Source organism: Armigeres subalbatus, chromosome 2 (assembly GCF_024139115.2).
Source record: "Armigeres subalbatus isolate Guangzhou_Male chromosome 2, GZ_Asu_2, whole genome shotgun sequence".
Classification (NCBI taxonomy): Eukaryota; Metazoa; Arthropoda; class Insecta; order Diptera; family Culicidae; genus Armigeres; species Armigeres subalbatus.
This window is the reverse complement of record NC_085140.1, coordinates 134,226,421-134,246,924: the sequence shown is the minus strand read 5'-3', so window position 1 is coordinate 134,246,924 and position 20,504 is coordinate 134,226,421. Positions and strand designations below refer to the sequence as shown.

The following is a 20,504-nucleotide window of genomic DNA, read 5'->3' as shown; positions in this document are numbered from 1 at the left end:
ACGACAACAGTCGTTTAAATCGTGAGAAATTTGTTCCATGGAAAACCATAGGAACATTATTCGGGAAGCTCTTAGATTTTATTTTAAAATTAAGAATTTACTTGGGAAACACTTTAAAATTTTTACGGGAAAATCTACGGAATCGCTTTGCGAAACCATTCCTTTCCTCGGAAAATACTTTTGAATTTCCCCGGGAAAATCCATGTAATTGATTTGAGACACTTTTCAAAATTTCCTCGGGAAAAAGAAATTTTTATCTTCTCCTTTAAAAAAAAACTCTACGAAGAGAAGAGAAAACTCCTCGGGAAACTCGTAGAGATTTTTTCAAGAAACTCTTTGTAATTTCCTTGCCAAACTTTTCGGAAGTTTCCCTGAAAAGCGTTCAGAACTTCCTCAAGAAACTCTTTAGAATTTATTTGGGAAACTTTTCGGAAATACCTCGGGAAACGCTTCCAAATTATCTGAAGAAACTCTTCGTAATTTCTCCAGGAAACGCTTCGGACTTCCCAAGGGATTTTTTTCGGAATTTTTCCAGGAAGTTCTTCCAAAAATCCTCGGGTATCTCCTCGGAATTTCGTTGGGAAATACTTCGAAGGTTCCTCGGGAAAATGTTTAGAATTACTTTGAGAAACTCTTCGGAATTTCATCGAAAAAATCTACGTACTTAATTTGGATAAACTCGTTACAATTTCATCGGGAAACTTTCGAAATTCGGAATTTTCACGAAACACTCTTAAGAAATCCCTCAGGAAAATCTACGTAATTAATTTGGAAAACTTTTTAAAACTTCCTAGAGAAACGCTTTGAAACTTTCTCGTAAATTCTACGGAATTTTGTCGTTTAACTCTGATCATTATATGATAATGGAGGATATTTGACTGAACACAGATAAATTCGATCAGCATTCAGAGCTTTGTGTGAAACGTACTCTATTAATGCCTCGTTTCAAAATCGGCGTTTTCTTAAATGTTCGTTGGGGCAAATTTTGTCCTACCCACGTCTTGCAACCCGACCGCGCCTCTGACACCGAGTATGCTCATAGCTTATCAAGTAACCATTCGATTTCCGGAGCATCCACAATCACGGTTGTGTGGGTATTAAATAGGCGTGGCATCCAATACTGTGCATTGATTACACTCGATGTATAGCTTAGCTTAGCTTAGCTTAGACTGACTGTACATATCAATGGTTGCTACTCCGTGATTGATCAGAACTGGTGCAAATTGCACTACGATCCAAGTAAATAGTGGTTGGGATTTACCAACTATTCTCGAAGTGCACGTTTCAGCAGCTCGCAAATATTGATCAATAACGGCGCCGGCCAAGTCCTTACAGTCAGTTGGGAAAGGGAGGGAATGTGAGTGTGTGGTAATTGTTGCTACTAGAGACCGAGAATACCTCTGCATCTCCACATTTACCACGGGAAGGAAGTAGTGTTAGTTGGGTGGGGTAATCAGTAACATAGATCGGGATTCACCATGGAAAGTGATGTGACCTATGAAACTTCTACACAGCAGTATTAGCATTTCCTTAATTTGTTCAATTGTTCATTCTTCGCGAGAATAAACAATCAATCGCTCAAAGTGAGCGATTGTTCATTTGAATTTCGGATTAGGCGCCCGCGTTATCATTTCATTAACGTAAGAAAAGCAAAAAAGAAACGGGTTTGAAAATAATTGATAGTAATCGGAAAGCTAATGTTATTCAGCAACCCTTATTTTATCTCTATTTGACGTTAAGTAAGAATGTAAATTTACGTTCATTTTACATGTCGTTTATTTTGCATTACTTTCGCTCGCGCGTGTGTGTCACTTGCCTTGACCAGTATACCGTAATCAGGATCTCACTGGCATTGATTACACTCGATGTATACATAAAAAATGCTAACTCCGTTCACCATTTGATAGTTCTCGACTATCTGCGCAATATTCTGAGGGGTTATTTTCAGAATAGAATACTGTTGTACACCGATGCTAATCAGCTATCGATTGAAGTATTTGCTGGGAATCCACAGTGATCGATCCGCGGACTGGTATTGTAGGTATTACGCCTGAATATTCCATCCTGTGTAAAAGTAGGGGGTTGGCAGATGACGTAATGCTAGAGGTTACTGGAAACACGAACGAACTAAAAGATACACTGGATAACTGGATAAACTCGAGCAATCTTGCACTAGCACACCACATAACAGAATACGTGGCGGTACACAATAGCCGTGGGTTACCGCAAGCTGGGATCAGTGCCGGCACTTACAAAGTCAAGTCCGTGATGTCATTAAAGCACCTGGGCTCAATTTTACGAGTCATGGGGGATCAGGAATAGTGTAAAGAGTTTTGTTTTTAGTGGGTTGGGTAGGAACAGTTATGACTTCTCATCTCCAGCTTCACTTATCATCTTATAAATTATTAAATGGGTCTGTAAAAAAATATAAAATATCAAAAATAAAATAAAGTGTGATAATCTAACTATAAGGTTTGGATAAAGTCAGAATAGTTTTATTAATACCTAAGAATAAAAAGCATAATACCCGTGTTGTGTGAGATGTGAAAACTTCTCTGCGTGTCAAACAATTTTTGAAATTCCAGTTGTAGAATTTGTAATCAAATCTGTGATAAGTTGAATCGTGATTCACGAATCGTAAGGTTGACTAATTTTGCATATCTCTCATACCGGTAATCAAATTATCGAATTACCGCTTTTTGACAGAACAATAACAACAAATTGTACATGCAAATAATGAATAGCTTTCCTATGCTTTTACGCAGTGATACGAGTGAAAAAAATTTCAGTCAAATAAATGTGGATGAAAAATACACGCACGCATGAGATGATATTGATTAAGTTATACCAACACAATTCTGTCATGGGGAAACGGCATTGAAAAATATGATGGAAACAATTGAATGACGCCAGAAACAGCCAAAGTCTCACTGATAAGATCCAAAATATACGGTAGGTATAACCTAATCGTAATTCGTCGTCAATGAATCTCGCAGTGCTTACCCCTCACTCGGGCGAGATTAGATAATTTATCACTTCCTTCGCGTAGGTGCACGAGATGGTGAAGTGATTTGGATTTACGCTTTTGAACCTTCACCGTAGAGGCGTTCCTTGATCCAGTGCCAAACTGCGTTTTCATATAAGATCATGCTGAAGGTGGGTAGGTTCGAATTTCTGGTTGTAGTTTTTATCAATTTGCATGGTACTTGTCAGGGTAAGATGATCAATAGTGGATCTCCAATTAATAGTCGACCCTCTGGACATGATTAAACAGAATTTGAAAAACGGGTGGAAGGTTGACTATAGGAAGGTAAAGTTTCTATTATGGGCCCCAGTTAGTTTACTATTAACCAAGTGTTGATTTAAAAAAAAATGTTTTGAACTTGATTGTATGTACTTACTTACTTACTGGACGGGCAGGGGGATATGGGACACTACGTGAAGTATTACTGACAATTTACTGGATCCACTATTAAAAATTCGCACAAATAAAGTTTAAAAAATACTAGATCCACTATTTACTGTTTTAGCATATACACACTAGTGCAGCTACTATATAACAAAAAACCTTGTTGTTTTGAATTTTTGAAATATTCCAACGTTTGATATGCAGTTGTAGCTATTAAACATAACTATTTCACAAATAAACCACAAGTGAAATTTGGTGTGTTTGTTGATTCGGAAGTGGTACGATACCTACATATGCATTCATTCGTATAATATCCTGGTACACTGCATTAGGGAACAAAAACATACACTCGTATGAATAGATATTAGTTTGATATTTGTGTTGCTCTAAAGCGACTTTACCATACAGAACTAGAACACGTTCGGTCATTCAAATATTACTTGAGTATATGCATGCAAAATGCGCACGAGTTGTGTGATAGCCTGCTTTTGACTACCGCGTAAAGGGACGTAAAATCAGTTCCAAAATTGTTGCCTTGAGGAAAAAACAAATTCTTAGACCAACCATCCAATTTCCTGTCAAAACTTTCCGTGGAATATTTTAGAATGAGGGTAGAATAGATACTCAATGAATGTTTATTACCCAATATCAAGCAATCACTATAATTCAGTTCGACGGAAGTACGCATTCTGAAAGCAGGAACCCATGGGAAAACCCACAGCCCATCGTGCGGTGTAGTAAAGCTTATTACTATTCTAGGAGATAAGATTACAATAACACAGGTAAATGAAAATCAACGCCGTTCCAGTTTCGAAGCTGGCCTGGATTACCGATTGATTACCAGAAGATAAATATAGTCTTTTTAATACGAAGTTGAAAGAACGTCACTTACTAATGTTGATGACTATACACGTGCCACCTGGGTTTTGATGAGTACAAAACACATCCTACGTCATACCTCATTATACCTACTCGGACGAATGGACACAATACTAATTGCAATAGTGGCCGGCTTTCACGTGAATCTACCTTGATAAAACGAAACAAGCACTCAAAGTATGGGCTTAATGATGGCCAATTAGTGCGGAATGCTGGTTGCTGCTATCTTATCAAAAGTAACTCCGTCGACGGCACTGGGTTGCATATCCCGAGTAGAGAACGGGTATGTGATGGCTATAGCCAGTACGTACCAGATCGGATTCGGATCACTATGGTAGTGTTGTTTTTGTCAGCCTTGGTACCACTCATCCGTAATAAAGGTGTGATATTTTTTTTCTTGTTTCAGTAGGATTGGAACTGTATGTAAAAACAAATTTATCGATTGATTCTTACACAGCTATAATAACTCGAAGAGAAAATTTTCAATGATTCTGTGACAAAATATTTTGCATTCATAAACGTTTGATTTTCAAAAGAAATTATTTACAAGAGTAATCTGCTCGGTTAAGTCACACCCGGACTGTTTGCAGTGCATGTTTTAGATAATCAGTGATGTGCTCGGAATTTAGAAGAAATTCACGCAAATATTAATGAATGCTAGATGATTAAATCCTAATGTATTGTTAGTTTATTAGGTGTATTGTATATATTTTTCTCGGGACCCCACTGAAATTATAATTACAATACATCAATTAGCCTATCATCTTCTGAAAACAGCTCGAGTAGCATCTTCAATAATTGATAACAATTCAATTATACTAACATTGTTTTTCCATTATTTTGAAAATATCTCAATTTGATTTAAAAGTTCCCAGATATCTCAGTTTTCATCCTCATAATAATCGTCATTAACATTTGCAAGAACATGGCCATGTAAAAAACCAGTGATTTATAAGAAAATTATTTTGAGCTTTTTAGTGGAATGTTTTCTCCTGTCATAAGACGAGTTTATACAATCCCATTGAATTCCACCACTTAATTGTATCTTGACAGATACGTATTTCGACCTCAACAGTAAGGCCGTCTGGTGGAATTCAATGGGATTGTATAAACTCGTCTTATGACAGGCAGTGATTTATTTCGAATAACTTCAATGCGTCAGGCTTACTGACAATATAGTGAGAATGTCTTAATGCTCTTACTACTCATGTACCAAACCAAATTTGTTGGGCCCAACCCACCAAAGACAACAAAGAAAAGAAATCTGCAATCCTTTCGCTGGAATAAAAATAAGCCTGCTTTGTAAAAGGAAGTGACGAATATTTGACGCATCTTCAAAAATAATGCATTTATCCGGAATAAGGCAACGGTGAATGTGATTCCTTCTATAAAAGTAGGTGTTTCCCTGTAATTAGGTAATGGTGAATATGACCCTTTCTTCGAAAGAAGGCATAAACCCGGATTAAGACAACGGTTGACATTCGCCAGGAATAACTAAATGGTGGACTAGAACCATTTTTTATAAGTACCGTAATCCGGGGGAACTTTGATCGCTGGGGTAACATTGATCAGTTCAACTATGTTCAAGAAATGATTAAAACATTATTTTCTAATTAATTGCATATTATTCGGCAGCTCAGCCGTACGAGAATCATTTTTTTGTTAAAAAAACAGCCAAGATGTGCATATGCACAACACATGTAAGCGGTTAAAAGAAAAAAGAAAAAAAAAACTAACCGCGGTGGAGGTTGGTACTCGGATTCTGATGGCTTTTCCGCAAACGTGACCTTTAAGTGGTCTTGTTGTGTAGGGGTTATCACGCCTATCTAGAGAGTAGGAGGTTGAGGGTTTGAGTCCCTCCAAAAGACGTGGATTCTTTTTCGCAAATTTCATATCGATTTGTCTATTTCAAAACGTGTGCTGTGCATATGCACAGCCAATATATTTAACATACATATTATTTTCTGTTATTGCAAGTGCTTATTGTGAGTTATGTATCTTAGTCTTGACTAAATTTGCTGTTGAATGTTATAACCTTCGGATGAATTTGCATTTATTTTTCGCCAAAATTTGAAAAATAAAATCAACATAAATTTTTGAACTCACAGCAAGCTGCCAAAAAAGCACTCAAGACAAAATACGGTGCCCCCACAGTTATGGGACACACACAGATAGGGACACTTTTGTATTTCAAGCTGAAGAACTAACCGAAAAGAAATTGTGTGTCTCTAAACACATTTTTTTAACAATATTTTGGCATTATTCTATCATCTGTTGCAATCAGTTTAGTTTTTGATAGGCAACAAATGCTATTTTATTGCAAATGATTTTTTTTTATTTCGCTCCTGTCAAAATATTATCTTATTTCGGCAGAATCGCAAGAAGTGCTTCTGAGGATCATAAACTTAAATAGTGATAAATTTCTTTATCTCTTATCGGAAAAAAGGCACGGCGTCATCATCAAGGCTTGTTATTTACTCTTCAGTCGAGTTTCACTCAAATTTTGTGATAATTTCCTGAAAATAATTAATTTCAAAACTGCCCCATAATTATGCCTAAAAGCAAGTTTTTCCACAATTATAGGACACTATCTTTCAAAGCATTTTTCACAAAAGAAAAGTCCATGTAGATTGCAACAACCCTAAGCAGTACACAATCAAAAGCGACGGCGCTGACGCTTCGACCACGACAATTTCCGAAGCACAAAACAATATTTAATACATACAGTATACAGGAAGAGATCCTCCAAGTACAGGACATCTAAGCCATTGAACGTAAAATTCATAAACTATTTACTATATACTTGAGCAAAGAAACAATTTAGAGTTATAATATTTTTCATATGCATCGAGTTGTAGACGTTAAAACAAGTGGGAAGAGGTTGTTTTATTTCTCATGATAAACACATACTACTTAATATTTTCATCATTTTCCATGTCACCTTTAATTTCTTTTTCTGCTTATTTATGTGGCTACTGAGACTACAGTAATAAGAAACAATTGAATTAGAGCATGTTTAACAACACATGTGCTACAAATGACTACTTGCTCACATGAAAAATCACTGTCCGGATCTGGGAGACAGCAATTCGGATACCGAAAGTGGTTGCAAATTACAATTACTGAAATAAGACAAAGACCTGTCATCTCTTCTTAATTAGAATGGGTTTCACCCCTTTTAGTATTGTTCATTCAAATCTTTGAAACTAAGGTGAAGCACCAACATTTTGAACATTATTTTCAAAAATACTACAACATAAGGTCTTGATTTTACGTACGGTTGAATGACGTTGAATTAGTTTTGTTGTACTACATAAGATACCGGATGAACTTCTAGAAGTGTCGTTTTCAGATTTGTCCGGCACTGGGGGAACTCTTCAGCTAAACATCTACCTAATATTAACCTATTATTTTGTAAAAGCTATTCAAGCCATCATTTATAATGATGAACTTTTACAATGTTCAATCTCTTACGGGCATAACACTTAAAGCCATATTCAAGATTCATTTATAGGGTGGTTAAATCTGGATGTTGTAGGAGAATCGATGATACCCAAGTAACCATTAAGCTATATATGCTTGTAAATAATATGGCCATTAAAGTTGACTTAAAGTGGGAAAAGGCCCTTTTATGACCGAAATAATGGGTAATGACATGTTGAAATAAAGTATAAGTAATGTATCGATGTATTCGTAATGCTGAACTAGTGTATCGTTGCCTGCCAGTTGTCGAATAAATACATCGTTAAAACTGATCTAGTTAAATTAGCATTTAGTATGCTGAATTGCGATTGATTACATGCAATAATTGATACTTGGTGGTTGCTTGATGGTTGCTCGGGTAGTTTTATATATGTTTGTCTACAATTGTTTGCATGTGATTTACCTGATAAAGATCATCAGGCATCTCTGACTTCATCCCAAATTTAAGATATTATTGATTCCTTATTTCTAACTGCAATTATCGATTTTATAGCGATAAATTATATTGAAAAAGTAAATGTGTTAGGTCTGTTTGCCTGTGCTACTAGTATTGATTGTAGTCCCTCGTGCTCGTAAATCTGGTGTTTGATTAACGTAGTAGTTCATATTACACGCAAAAGTTTAGAATTCGATCTAGTCTGCACTGTCCCATAATGTGATGAAAATTGTCCAATAATTGTGACGTCCTCCAATAGTGTCCCATAATATGATTTTCTGCAATATTTCAAATAATTCACTTTACATTGGATTTACACAGTACTTCACTGATCAAAAATACTATTTCAGGCAAAGCCAATCGAGGTTTTACATTATCATTATGTAGCTTCTGTGATTTTTAAATGAATATTCAACAACGAATTCAGCATTAGCTGTCCCATATTTGTGGGGGCGCTGTATAATAACAAAAAATAAGCTCGTGCCTAAACTGCCCATGATTTCATAGTTGACGTATCAACCATTCGAAATTTCAGCGAATTTGATTCATTACGCGCTCACTAAAGTAATTCGACCGCTGCAACATCGATACGTTGCTTGCTCCAGACCTCATTTAAGTGCTTACTGGTTGAAATGTTTTAAATGTGCGATATTTGTCCCTAAATTCGAAATACGTGCGAAAGTGCAATAGTTGTTACGTCAACTATGAGATTATGGGCAGTAAAATTGTCGGATAACTTAGGGTTATGCGTTAATTCGTCCAAAGCGATAATTCCGTCATATCTCGCACTAATTATTCAAATATTCACACATGATGCACATAATCGATGATCTAATGCAGCGGTTCTCAACCTGGGGTACATGTACCCCTGGGAATACCTTCGCTGGCCCCAGGGGGTACCTCGGACAACAATGCCTAATGGCGGATGTATTATAATTCCAATCAAAACTAATGAAGCTTTCCTTTTTTTTCTTTCTTTTTTATATTTTAAAACTATTTCTAGTACATAATATGCATGGCAATCAGGAAATCAAAGCCTATTTAATCATGCCCTTCACAGCCAGCGTCTAAACGTCTAAAGAACAAATTTAAAAAAATGTTCAATGCAATCTACTTATTCGAAACCAAATGTTGAATAATATGTTCAGAAGATTCTTCTGAACTAAAGTCTTGAGTCTAAAGCTACGGTGAAACCTCCATTTTAGAGGCATGAAGACTTTTCCCAAAAACCGCAGTTGCTTGCTCGGAAAGTTCATTTCAAAAGTCTCGGAAGGTTCTTTTAAGAGGCTCGGAAGGCTTATTTGAAAAGGCTCAGAAGGCTCCTCCCAACAGACTCGGAAGCCTTTTTCAAGAGGCTTGGAAGTCTCCTTTCAAGAGGCTCGAACAGTTTCTTCCGAGAGGCTCCGAAAGCTCCTTTCAAAAAGCTCAGAAGGCTCTTTCAAGAGGCTCGGAAGGCTCCTTTGAAGAGGCTCTGAAGGCTCCTTTCAAGAGGATCGGAAGGCTCCTCCCAAAAGGCTCGGAAGGCTCTTTTCAAGAGGCTTGGAAGTCTCCTTTCAAGAGGATCGTAAGCCTCCTTTCAAGAGGCTTGAATAATTTCTTTCAAGATGCTCGGATGGCTCCTTTCAGAAGGCTCAGAAGGCTCTTTTAAGAGGCTCGGAAGGCTCCTTTGAAGAGGCTTGGAAGGCTCCTCCCAAAAGGCTAGGAAGGCTCCTTCCTAGAGGCTTGGAAGTCTGCTTTCAAGAGGATCGTAAGCCTCCTTTCAAAAGGCTCGGAAGCTTTTCTTCAAGAGGCTCGAAATTCCTCTTTCAAAAGGCTTAGAATAGTTTCAAGATGCTCAGAGGCCTCCTTTTAAATGGCTCGAAAGCACCCTTTCAAGAGGCTTGGAAACCTCAATTCAAGAAGTTCGAAACCCTTTTTTTAAGAGCCTTAGAAGCCCATTTCAAAAGGGGCGTCCTACTTACCTACTACGTCTACGTAGTAGGTAAGTCTACGTCCTCCTACGTCTACGTCCTCCTACCTACTCCTAAGGAGTCCTACTTTTTAGAGGCTCAGAGGAGTCCATTCAAAATGCTCAGATGGCTCTTTCAAGAGGCTCGGGAGCTTCCTTTCAAGAGGCTCGGAAGCCTCCTTTCAAGAGGCTCGGAAGCCTCCTTTCAAAAGGCTCGAATATTGCCCTTCAAGAGGCTCAGAGTTCTACGTTCAAGAGGCTCAGAAGTCTTTTTTAAGGGGCTCGAAAACCGCCTTTCAATAGGCTCGAAAGCCTCTTTTCAAGAAGCGTGGAAGCCTACTTTTTGGAGAGGCTTGGAAGTTTCCAATACTGCCGTAATCTGGCAAAGTGACGTATGCGCCAAATAACAACATACATGTTTTTAATTTTTCTGTTAAAGAGCTCCATGAATACTACTCATTAACACCATGATTCGAAAATGGCGTATACGTCACTTTTTCAGATTACTGCAGAATAGTCATAGGTCTAAAACAATATAAATATCAATATTTTATCATTATTCGGAGACTTTGAACGATTGGGAATATTTCTATTATACAAAGCCAATGGCAACACTACCCACGTATGTAAACACTACTGTTTTTGTGTTTGTGATTTCAAATACTGAAACAGCCAATACTAGGGATCCTATAATGAGAGATATGCGAATGCGGCATTGAGAACTGTCAAAACGTGAGCCAAATGAACGTTGTTATTGTTGCAGATTGAGACGAGGTTGAGAGGTATTGAGATTGATTTTAAGAAAAGTTTCACCGAATAAAAAATTTATTTAACTTTAGCGAGTAAAAGTATTCCAAATTGTTATCAAATGCAAAATCATATGCAAGCTCCAACATTTTGCGCTGCGGCAAGTGCTGGAAGCGTTTGCTAACAAAAGTAACAGCGTTGCTAAATCGTCTGGAAAAGTATTTGCATATCTCTCATTACAGGATCCCTAGCCAATACGATCATATGCAGTTTAGAGGAGGTGCAGTTAGAGAAGGGTGGGAACGGGAATAAAGTTTTGGGTACTGTGAATGTTGTGACGGGTTTTCTCTGGCTCGAAAAAAACTGTTTTGAAAGCAGTGATCATTTTGCACAGCTTCAAAGCCAGAATATATTTTCCGTTAATAATTATCAAACTAATGATTTTCATATAATTAACTTACAATCTAATTTGAATTCAGTATTCCAGCCACCGATTCCATCACAACTCTAAACTTGTCCAATCTGAATTTATTGCTTCCGTGTTGAAGTATATGGCATTACCATACATTCAATTACCAGTGTTGCCAGTTTCACAAACCTATCAACTATTCTCAACAGTGAAGGTTTGATAACTTTGCAACTATTGTGCTCGAGCCACTTGCATTAACTTATTTGCAAGGTGATGTTCACAACTAAAAGAAAACTGTAATAGAATTCTCGCTTATTTTTCAAAAAAACCTAAGTAACATTTCTTTCGTGAATTAATTTGAGTATTGCAATAAAAAAATGTTTTTGATTGCAGAACTCAAATCGATTAATTTAAAAAAATGTTGCTTAAGTCTATTTGAAAAGTTGGGCGAGAATTTTCAGATCAATATGCTATAAGGTCTACACGTGTAACTAAGGATGGGCAAAGCGGATCACATCGTTGGACGGATCACATCTGAGTCATTCAGTCTAATGATCCGGATCTTTCATACGGATCGGATCTTTGGATCAAAACATAAGAAGAATAGAAAATGGTGAAACGATTTTCATTCAAGGCTACCCTTTTGACCCGTAAATTCAATAATTTCACCCCTCTCGCACTCGCACTTTTTATTATGTGTCATGCTCTAAGTTGTACAGAGAATAGAATGTGTTCATGTCATATCTTTTTGGTCATCCAAGAAATTCCTGGATAAAGGTCTATAGATCCACACGCAAAACAAATGAAATTTTGTTTCTTTTTGCCTTTCTCGTACAAAATTAATCATGACAAATTAAAAATGTATTCAAAAATGTACGAGATGAGGTAGCCACGGGCTGAATATTTCGTAAATAACGACAAAAAATATTCAAAATGCTTAGGATTTAGTTAAAATAGTACACATTCAGCCAACCGTCTCTTTTTCTGCTAATTAAATCAAGAGCACTAAGTTCCCCTTAGGTTGCACTTACGGGATATGAGTCGAGTGTTTCCTCCTCCGGTGTTAAAGCTAGTGATTGTCTGTGGCCGCCGTATCTCCCCGAACAACTTGATGTTCCACCTGTGAAAATTGTAGAGAGAGGAAAATGAACATTAGCGTCGCTACATCGAAGCCAATCATTGTGATAAAAAATGGAACTTATCGCAAACGTTAGGGGGGCGTAATTTTTGTCTTTCTCTTACTGGGACACTGAAATGCACAGATTTAAGAACCTGAATTTCTGAAGATTGCACAGAAAATATATAACCAAAAATATAGTCACCCAACCAGATTCAGTATGTGCGTTGGTGATCTGGACGCAAACATTATTTGTTTGACATTGCTTGCTAAAATATTGACACACAAGAAGAGAAATCCAGATAATACAAACCTACTTAATTTGACAACAACCTGCACTGAGGCCTTCATGAAGTTATAGAAGAGTACTCGGTCTCTATTAACAATGCAAGCTGTAATAACAAACCATCTTTCCATTCTTCGATTATCTTAAGAACTAGCCTCGATTGATTTGTAATTATGAGCATCCAAAACATGTATATTGAGAATGATTAGCTATTTCCAAATTTAACTTAATTCTGTATACAATGTTAATGTTCCAGTCAATAACTATGTAAGATCAGCAACTACGAATGTTAAACTCAAGCTCACGCATAACATACATAGACTCGCAATCAGTTTCAGTTGGCGAGTTGGCTGTTCTGTTGCTTAAAATTCAATTTCACTGTCGGTACACTGCAGTTGATTTTCTAACCATCACACATTTCAAGATATGCAGCTTAACACCCTCTGCAGAGAAAATAGTATGAATGGATTAATGTATTTGTTAAAATAATAAAATCGTGAAGTAAAGCTTACAACGTTTGTAACAATTATTTAGACTTCGGCTTTTAGTCATAGAAAAGTGTTCATTTTTCAAATGAGTATAAACCTGCGGTTTGAGATGTTTACAGTGATCTGAAAAAAGTAATGGATTTGTTCGACTGAAGTCCGAAAACCCAACATGTAATTGTAGAAAAGTCCTAAAGGCTGAACTAAATTTTGATCAGAGAAGTAATGCTTCATGAATATCCTACAATGAGTTGCACCCTAATCGTTCGAATCATACTGATGAGGCACGTCACATTTTCGTATTTTTTTCGGTTTCCAGATGATGAATTGAAATTTTGAAATGACTCATCACAACATGTTTGCATAATACCACACACAATTGGGGGCTCAATTCACCATACCTATTACGCGTTCGTCAATCATCATGACCATTCTTTTTTTTTGCGATAGCAATCAATTGATGTTGCGTGCAGTAGAGGATGTAGCACAGCAGCTTCCGCCAGATGAAAATAAAATCGTGATGTTCCGATTGGTCACTGGGCCTGTAGGCAACAATTTCCTGGGGCACAACAAGTGAGCCTCAAACGATGAAAATCGAAAACAGCTGGGCACAAGAGACGAGTGGCCACTATTATTGGAGTGTCGGCTTTGTGTGTGCCGCGGTAGCGGCCAATCTGCAATGCAGTGAAGTTGAGGCTCAATCATCACTCCTGAATTTAAAAAAGCTTTTGATTCATTCAAGAAGCTTATTTTGAAAAAAAAAGTACCTTACTTGATTTCGTAATGGTTAGTATTTTTAGTTCAGCTTCGACAGTAAAAACCGCGAAAATATATATTTTTTAAACTATTGTATTGCAGAAAATTATAATTATTGCAGAAAAGCAATGTTACTTCAGTGAAAGATGATCTCATGATTAACTATGTCAGAACATTCGACGAATTGAACAAATTGGAGTAAAACACATTTTTACCACCATTACATTTGCAAACATTCGATCAATTAAATTGTGCCAATGCTTTTGCACCATAAATGCGTTACTTCCCCGCAGCCAATAGAAGATTAATCATACCGCAATTAATACGCTTTACGTGATCTATCGATTGTACGATGAGGGAATCCCTCGTTCGGTGAATTTCAAAATTAGGAAGATGTTAGATAATCCAGTGTAATCGCTTCACACCGACTTGCTGCGAATCGTTTGTGAACAGGCAGATGGTTATCTTTAAACCTCAATGATACACGGTTTGTTGTGGAAACAACGCCCGTTGTAAAACTCGGTCGGTAGCGACCGAGCTTTGGGCGTGGACGGCTTGGACGGCGCTGCAACAATAACTAAAAAAATTGTCTCTGCGGAGTTCGTTAGTATATTTTGATGGGACTGAGGTTACGATCAGTCCAGCTTTTCCCAGGAAGTGGGACGCTGCGACGATTTATACGTCTGTTATTATCAATCTAGTCAGCGATACTTTTTTTGTTTCGCTCAAAATTACCGCACAGGTATCGAAAATTTTAGACTACCCTCTGAGGCGGCGCAACGCCGATAACGCGTGGCACGTGATCCAATGAATAGAGGAAACTGCATGATTTGTTGCAATGGGCAAACAAACAAATTTTGATTACGGCTAATTGGATCGTTATTATGCTTTCCGATTGTGGTAATGATGTATTAATTATGTTGTTTGCATCAATTGGTGAGGTGCGAGACGAGAAAATTGTCTTCAGCGGGAAAAAAAAATGATGCGTTACCGAAAAGGTGATAAACCCAAGCTGACGGTGCATTTACAAAAGTTGGCCTATTTATAGGACGCTTAGAAGTAGGTTACTGCTCGTAAATTTTTATTTAACGCTGATGTTTTGATGCGAACTTTATATGGGATCCCTTGAGCAGATGGTCTTTCGCATTGGCGTAACTAAGAATAAATCCTAGGGGGGCTTTTTTTTAAATTTTCCTATTTTACAGTCAAATCACAGAAAAGATACTATTTTCGCTTACACCAACTGGTACACCAACCAGACAGCTCTTTCAACACATCTTTAGACCACTTGAATATTACAAATGATGTATATCGAGCTTAAAATCTAGAAATGTCGTATAGAATTCCCGAAAATAACAAAATAAAAATAAATTTGTTGTTTGAGAAATCGTTCCGAAAGAACTTCAAGTTCTCTTTCATTTAATGATTAGTTATCTCTTGAATACTTAGTGTTTGTTGATTTTTTCTCAAACATCAAGAAGTCCAGCGTGTTTACTGGCAATTCAGAGGAATGTAGAGTCATACGATATAGGTTGTACTTGGCTATCATTTTTCCGAAAGTATTCCTATACGGGTCTTTAATAGCCTTGCGAGCAAAGGCGTAGGATTGCCAATCCGGAGATGGCGAGTTTGATTCTCGGTCCGGTCTAGGATGTTTTCGGGTTGGAAACTTTCTCGAAACCCTGGGCATAGTGTATCCATTGTACTTGCCACACAAGATACATACTCATGCAATGGCGGGCATAGAAAAGCTTTCAATTAATAACTGAGGAAATGCTAATAAAATACTAAGTTGAAAAGCAGGCTAAGTTCCAATTGGAATGTAGAGCCATTCAAGAAAAAAAAGAAGAAGAAGAGAAGATTGTACAACGCGGAACCATAAAGAATGTTCATGTAAAAACAGAAATATTTCAAATACCTTCCTTACCATCAGTCGAGTAAATGCACTCTTCGAAAAAAGAGATCACATCTTCCCTTTCTTTATACTAAGCAAATTCCTGAATTAAAAGAAGGAATCATATCTGCTTTTGCCATCTGCCAGGAAAATGATTACTTTAGAAAGGGTTCACACCTTCCTATACCTTATATAGGGTAAATGCCTGAATTGAAAGAAAGAGTCATATCCTCTCTTGCCTTCTGCCGGGAAAATGGACCCGTTGAAATAAGCGATCATGTCTTCAGTTGCCTAAAACCGAGCAAATCTAGGAACTTTTTTCAAATGGGCGTAATTGATTCTGACCTTGATTTTTGGAACGGCAATTGCGCTCTTACTTTCTGGTAGTAACGTAAGTTTAACGAAATATGTTGAATAGACAGAGTAAGAATCATTTCAAATTTCAAGGTCAAATACAGTTACGCCTATTTAAAAAGTTCCTAGAAATGTCTTATTTTGCTTTTAGCCAGACAAATGCATCAATTGAAAGACACATGTCTAAATCTCCATTACAACATTACTGATTCAACTGTAAATATATGAGAATAAAGTAAAATATATGGGAATGGGAGGGTGCATCAGGGCATCAATGAAGTTGGACAATGAAGTGGTAGCCAGTCGGAGTCTAGGAAGGAAAGTCTAAGCTTGACAAGTATTGCAAATTTCATTATTATATTTGTTGGATCATTCTGCTGGAAGGAGATTCTCATTTTCCCGTGGGTTTCGTGTAAGTGTCTCTGCTTACAGGTCCACCACCCCCATTTTTGGCCCTTCATACAGTTCATTTGTTGAATTCAAAATGATATTGAAATTTGGCCTTACTGTTAAGTGGAACCACATGCAGAGCAAGCTGGTGGCTAACTACATACATACATACATACATGAAGAAAAACTAGATTGTGTTCCGGAATCGATAATCCCATCGGTTCTGGGGTCCGAGATAAGTAAAAAAACTGCCTAGTCCTAAAACCTGAAGCCGTTGAACTCTAAAAATTTGAGCGCTCTCGTTTAACTTTTTTTTCCAATCCAAAAGTATATCTGTTGTAAATATCGATTATCTAAAGCATCATTTATTACCTAACAAGCATTCCTCCAAGCCTAAGCCGATGCTCATCGCGCTGCCAGTGCCAGCACCATCATGTTGAACTTGAACTGGGTATGTGCCGGCCGGTTGAGTGAGATTTTTCGATGATCGGAAAGCTGAAGGCGGGAGCTTAAGCTTCTCTCAAAACCAAAAGTATGTACATCATTACGAAGATGCACTGCTCATGGTAGACAAAGCGTTCGAAAGTAAAAGTCGTATCTTTTCTTTCTCAGCTAATTCTGTAAAATTTAATCAGCCATAAAAAAACAAGTTATACGAACGCATGCCTATGGCGGTATGCGACTGGAGAACCCTCCGGGTTGGAGTTGAAGGTAAGGTAATATTGCCTCCCACTAAGTCAAACAGATCATCGACCGACCATAACGTTTTTTTTTCGAAGTGGGTGTAAATGCGCGCATAATTAGTTAGGAAGCTACAATTACAGTAGTAAGTACTTTTTTGTTTGTAAATAATTGGAGAGCAACAAGTCACGTCTAATGAGAAATATTGTACCATTGAGATCTATTTGAAATAGGCGATTGGAAAAATTTGCGAGTTTCTAATTTTTTGATGATATCTTATGGGATCCACATTTAATAGAACCAATATCAATTTTGTAATCAATAAAATAATTTGAATATTTGAACCCGAATAAGTTGATACGTTTCTTCTTTGCTGTTGATAATTATTACAATAATTCGATGTAATCAATATTGAATAACAAAACCGTTTTCAGTCCTTGAGGTAAATTTTAACAGAATAGGTTTGCCGACACAGTGCCAATAAGATAGAGAAGTTCTGATGCATATTTTGCAGTAAAGAGAAATCTCGCTCTTTTCAAAAGGACCTAAGTAACATTTTTTTCATGAATTAATTTGAGTACTGCAATCAAAAGCTTTCATGTTTTTCTGTTGATTGCGCTATTCAAATTAATTCATGAAAAAATGTTACTTAGGTCCTTTTGAAAAGTTAAGCGAGAAATGCTTTAGAATATAGAGTTTTGTCGAATATTTTAAAAAAGTGCAGTTTGGTCAGATGCTCTGGAATATTTTCTGAAAAAAAAGCATGACAAGTTGGGTCTATATCTTTGTCACAATATGCTCATCAGTGGAGTGTGTTTGTTTGATAGTTTCTCCTGCAACAAAGTTGTTCAGCTAGGTGAATTTATTTGATTTCATTATTCATAAAACTCTTTTTCATTTCTCTTCTCACTCACCTTTATTTCTTCAATATATTGAATTAGGAGCTCCTAGCTACTCGGCCAGTTAGTCATAACAAAATTATATCATATATTGATATAATAATATCTCCCAGCTGGTAAGGGATAATATTCTAAGGATATATAGAGCACTGCACGCATGGACTGCCAAGAGTTTTTTTTTATGCCTTGGCTGCTCATTTGTCTTGTTATCAACATCACTCAATATGCGAAAAATTGAACTATTTTAGGAGTGATGTGATTTAGTCAATACGTGTCAGATTTTCATGTTCATTGTACTAATTACAAATAAATGCGGGGTGTAGACCAGTGGCGTAGCCAGGGGTGTGGTTTTGGACATAACCCCCCCTTCCCAGAGACAAAATTTTTAGAAGAATTTTTTCTTTCGAAATTTCTTTTTTCTGAAGACCCCCTCCCTCCTAAACCAATTTTCTGGCTACGCCACTGGTGTAGACTGAAGATTCTTAGTCGCGATGTCCTTTAATCGTATCTTGTTTGAGCGTATTTCATTGTATTTTAATAAATAATGCACAAGATTTTATAAATAAGCTCTGAAGATTTTGGATATGATCGTACAATACGTAGTTGCTACATCGTGATTGACAGGAACTTGTGAAATTGCACAGAGAACCATGTGAGCATGGGATTTGCTAACCATTCCCAGTGTGCACGTTTCAGAAGCTCGCCTATTTTGAGTCAATAACGGCGCCGGTCACGTCCCTACGGTCATATAGGAAAGGAAGGATTGTTAGTTCGACTCTCGTTGCTACTAGAGACCGAGAACACCTCTGAATCTCCATGATTGTCTTGTGATAAAGTATTGGGTTAGATTCAGAGCATTAATGATTAATCATAGATTTAATCATGATTAATGAATAATGGGTTATTTAATCATTATTCATTAATCATAATCATACAAAAAATACGATTCAATCATTAATCACTAATCGTTAATCATAGATTTTTGCATTTAATCATTAATCACTAATCATATTCATGATTGTTTTGAGTTTATTCATTAATCATCAATTTTAATCATTGCATACATCGCTTTTATTCATTATTCTTTAATCATAATCATACAATTTCAAAGGTAAAAAAAACATAATTTGGTCGAACGGTTACTTGATTATTGATCACTATGCAAATCATTTAATTTGATTATTCATAATAATTAATCATTAATCATATCGGTCGTTAATCATTAATCATACACATATTGTGTCAACATTTAATCACGATCGGTAATCATTAATCATACTTCAAACGTTTTATTCATTAATCATAATCGTTAATCATTGTCAAAAATAATTTAATCATTAATCATAATCATTATTCATTGTCAAAAATGAATAAATCATTAATCATAATCTTTAATCATAGAGTTGAATGATTTAATCATAACAAATTTAATCATTCATTGGAAGCTTTATTCATTAACGCTCTGGTTAGATTTATAGGATTTTTTTTAGGATTCACTTTGGATGCGTGGAAGGGGATTTTATGAAATGCAAATAAAAACGCGCATTAATTGGTTTACTCTCCGGACAGTACAGAGCAACACAAAATATCTCGGATAGCGCGTTAAGGCTTGTTAATCGAAATACGATCAATCGCGTAATCAACATATACAGAACTAAACTCTCGGATCTCGCGAAAATTCTGAAGGGGATTCTTTGAGGACTTACTACCCAACCGCACAAAATTAAACAATACACCCGAATCCGCGTCCGATACGTAACATGTTCAATCACAAATTAATTGCTCCACTTTTCGACCGCATCCCATGTGAGTCACGTTTAATTCCGAACTAATTGATTTACTATCCGAACGCACAAAATTAAACTAATCACCCGATTCCGCGTTCGATAACAGTAACATATTTAATCACGAACCGTAATGTACTTACTTGCTCGATGGCTACAGCAAACTATTCTAAGCTTTGAAGATTTTGGATATTCCCAATTTCATGATCATGGAAGGAACAAATCTTACATAGTGAGACGGTGAGTTCAGGAAAATCCCTCACTTGTGGATATTCTGGGGCCCATAAAAAAATAATTGCAGTCTCAATCATTGTGACAGTTTAATAATTCTAATATTTTCGTACCTGAGAATTGTGTCTCCGCAACGCGAGGTACACAGCTGATCCTACCAAAAAAAAAACAAAATAAAAAATCCTCATACTTGCACTAATTTTTAAGGTTCTGCGAGATTTTTGTAATTTTTTTCTTTGTTTCATAATTCTGGAAACGTTTAACCCTTTCAAGCCCAAAATTTTCTACGCAGTAAATTTTTTTATTACGCAGTAAA

The 20,504-nt window shown here is 36.7% G+C and overlaps 1 protein-coding gene across 10 annotated transcripts in view; it reads right to left on the bottom strand.

Moving 5' to 3' along the window:
- LOC134210873 (high affinity cAMP-specific and IBMX-insensitive 3',5'-cyclic phosphodiesterase 8) overlaps nucleotides 1-20,504 on the bottom strand; it is a 630,844-nt gene that overhangs the window by 111,963 nt on the left and 498,377 nt on the right. For all 10 annotated transcript variants that reach the window (XM_062687262.1, XM_062687263.1, XM_062687274.1 and 7 more), the window contains one exon: nucleotides 12,343-12,431. In XM_062687262.1, coding sequence (XP_062543246.1) covers nucleotides 12,343-12,431 — 89 coding nt within the window. The remainder of the gene's footprint in view (nucleotides 1-12,342; nucleotides 12,432-20,504) is intronic.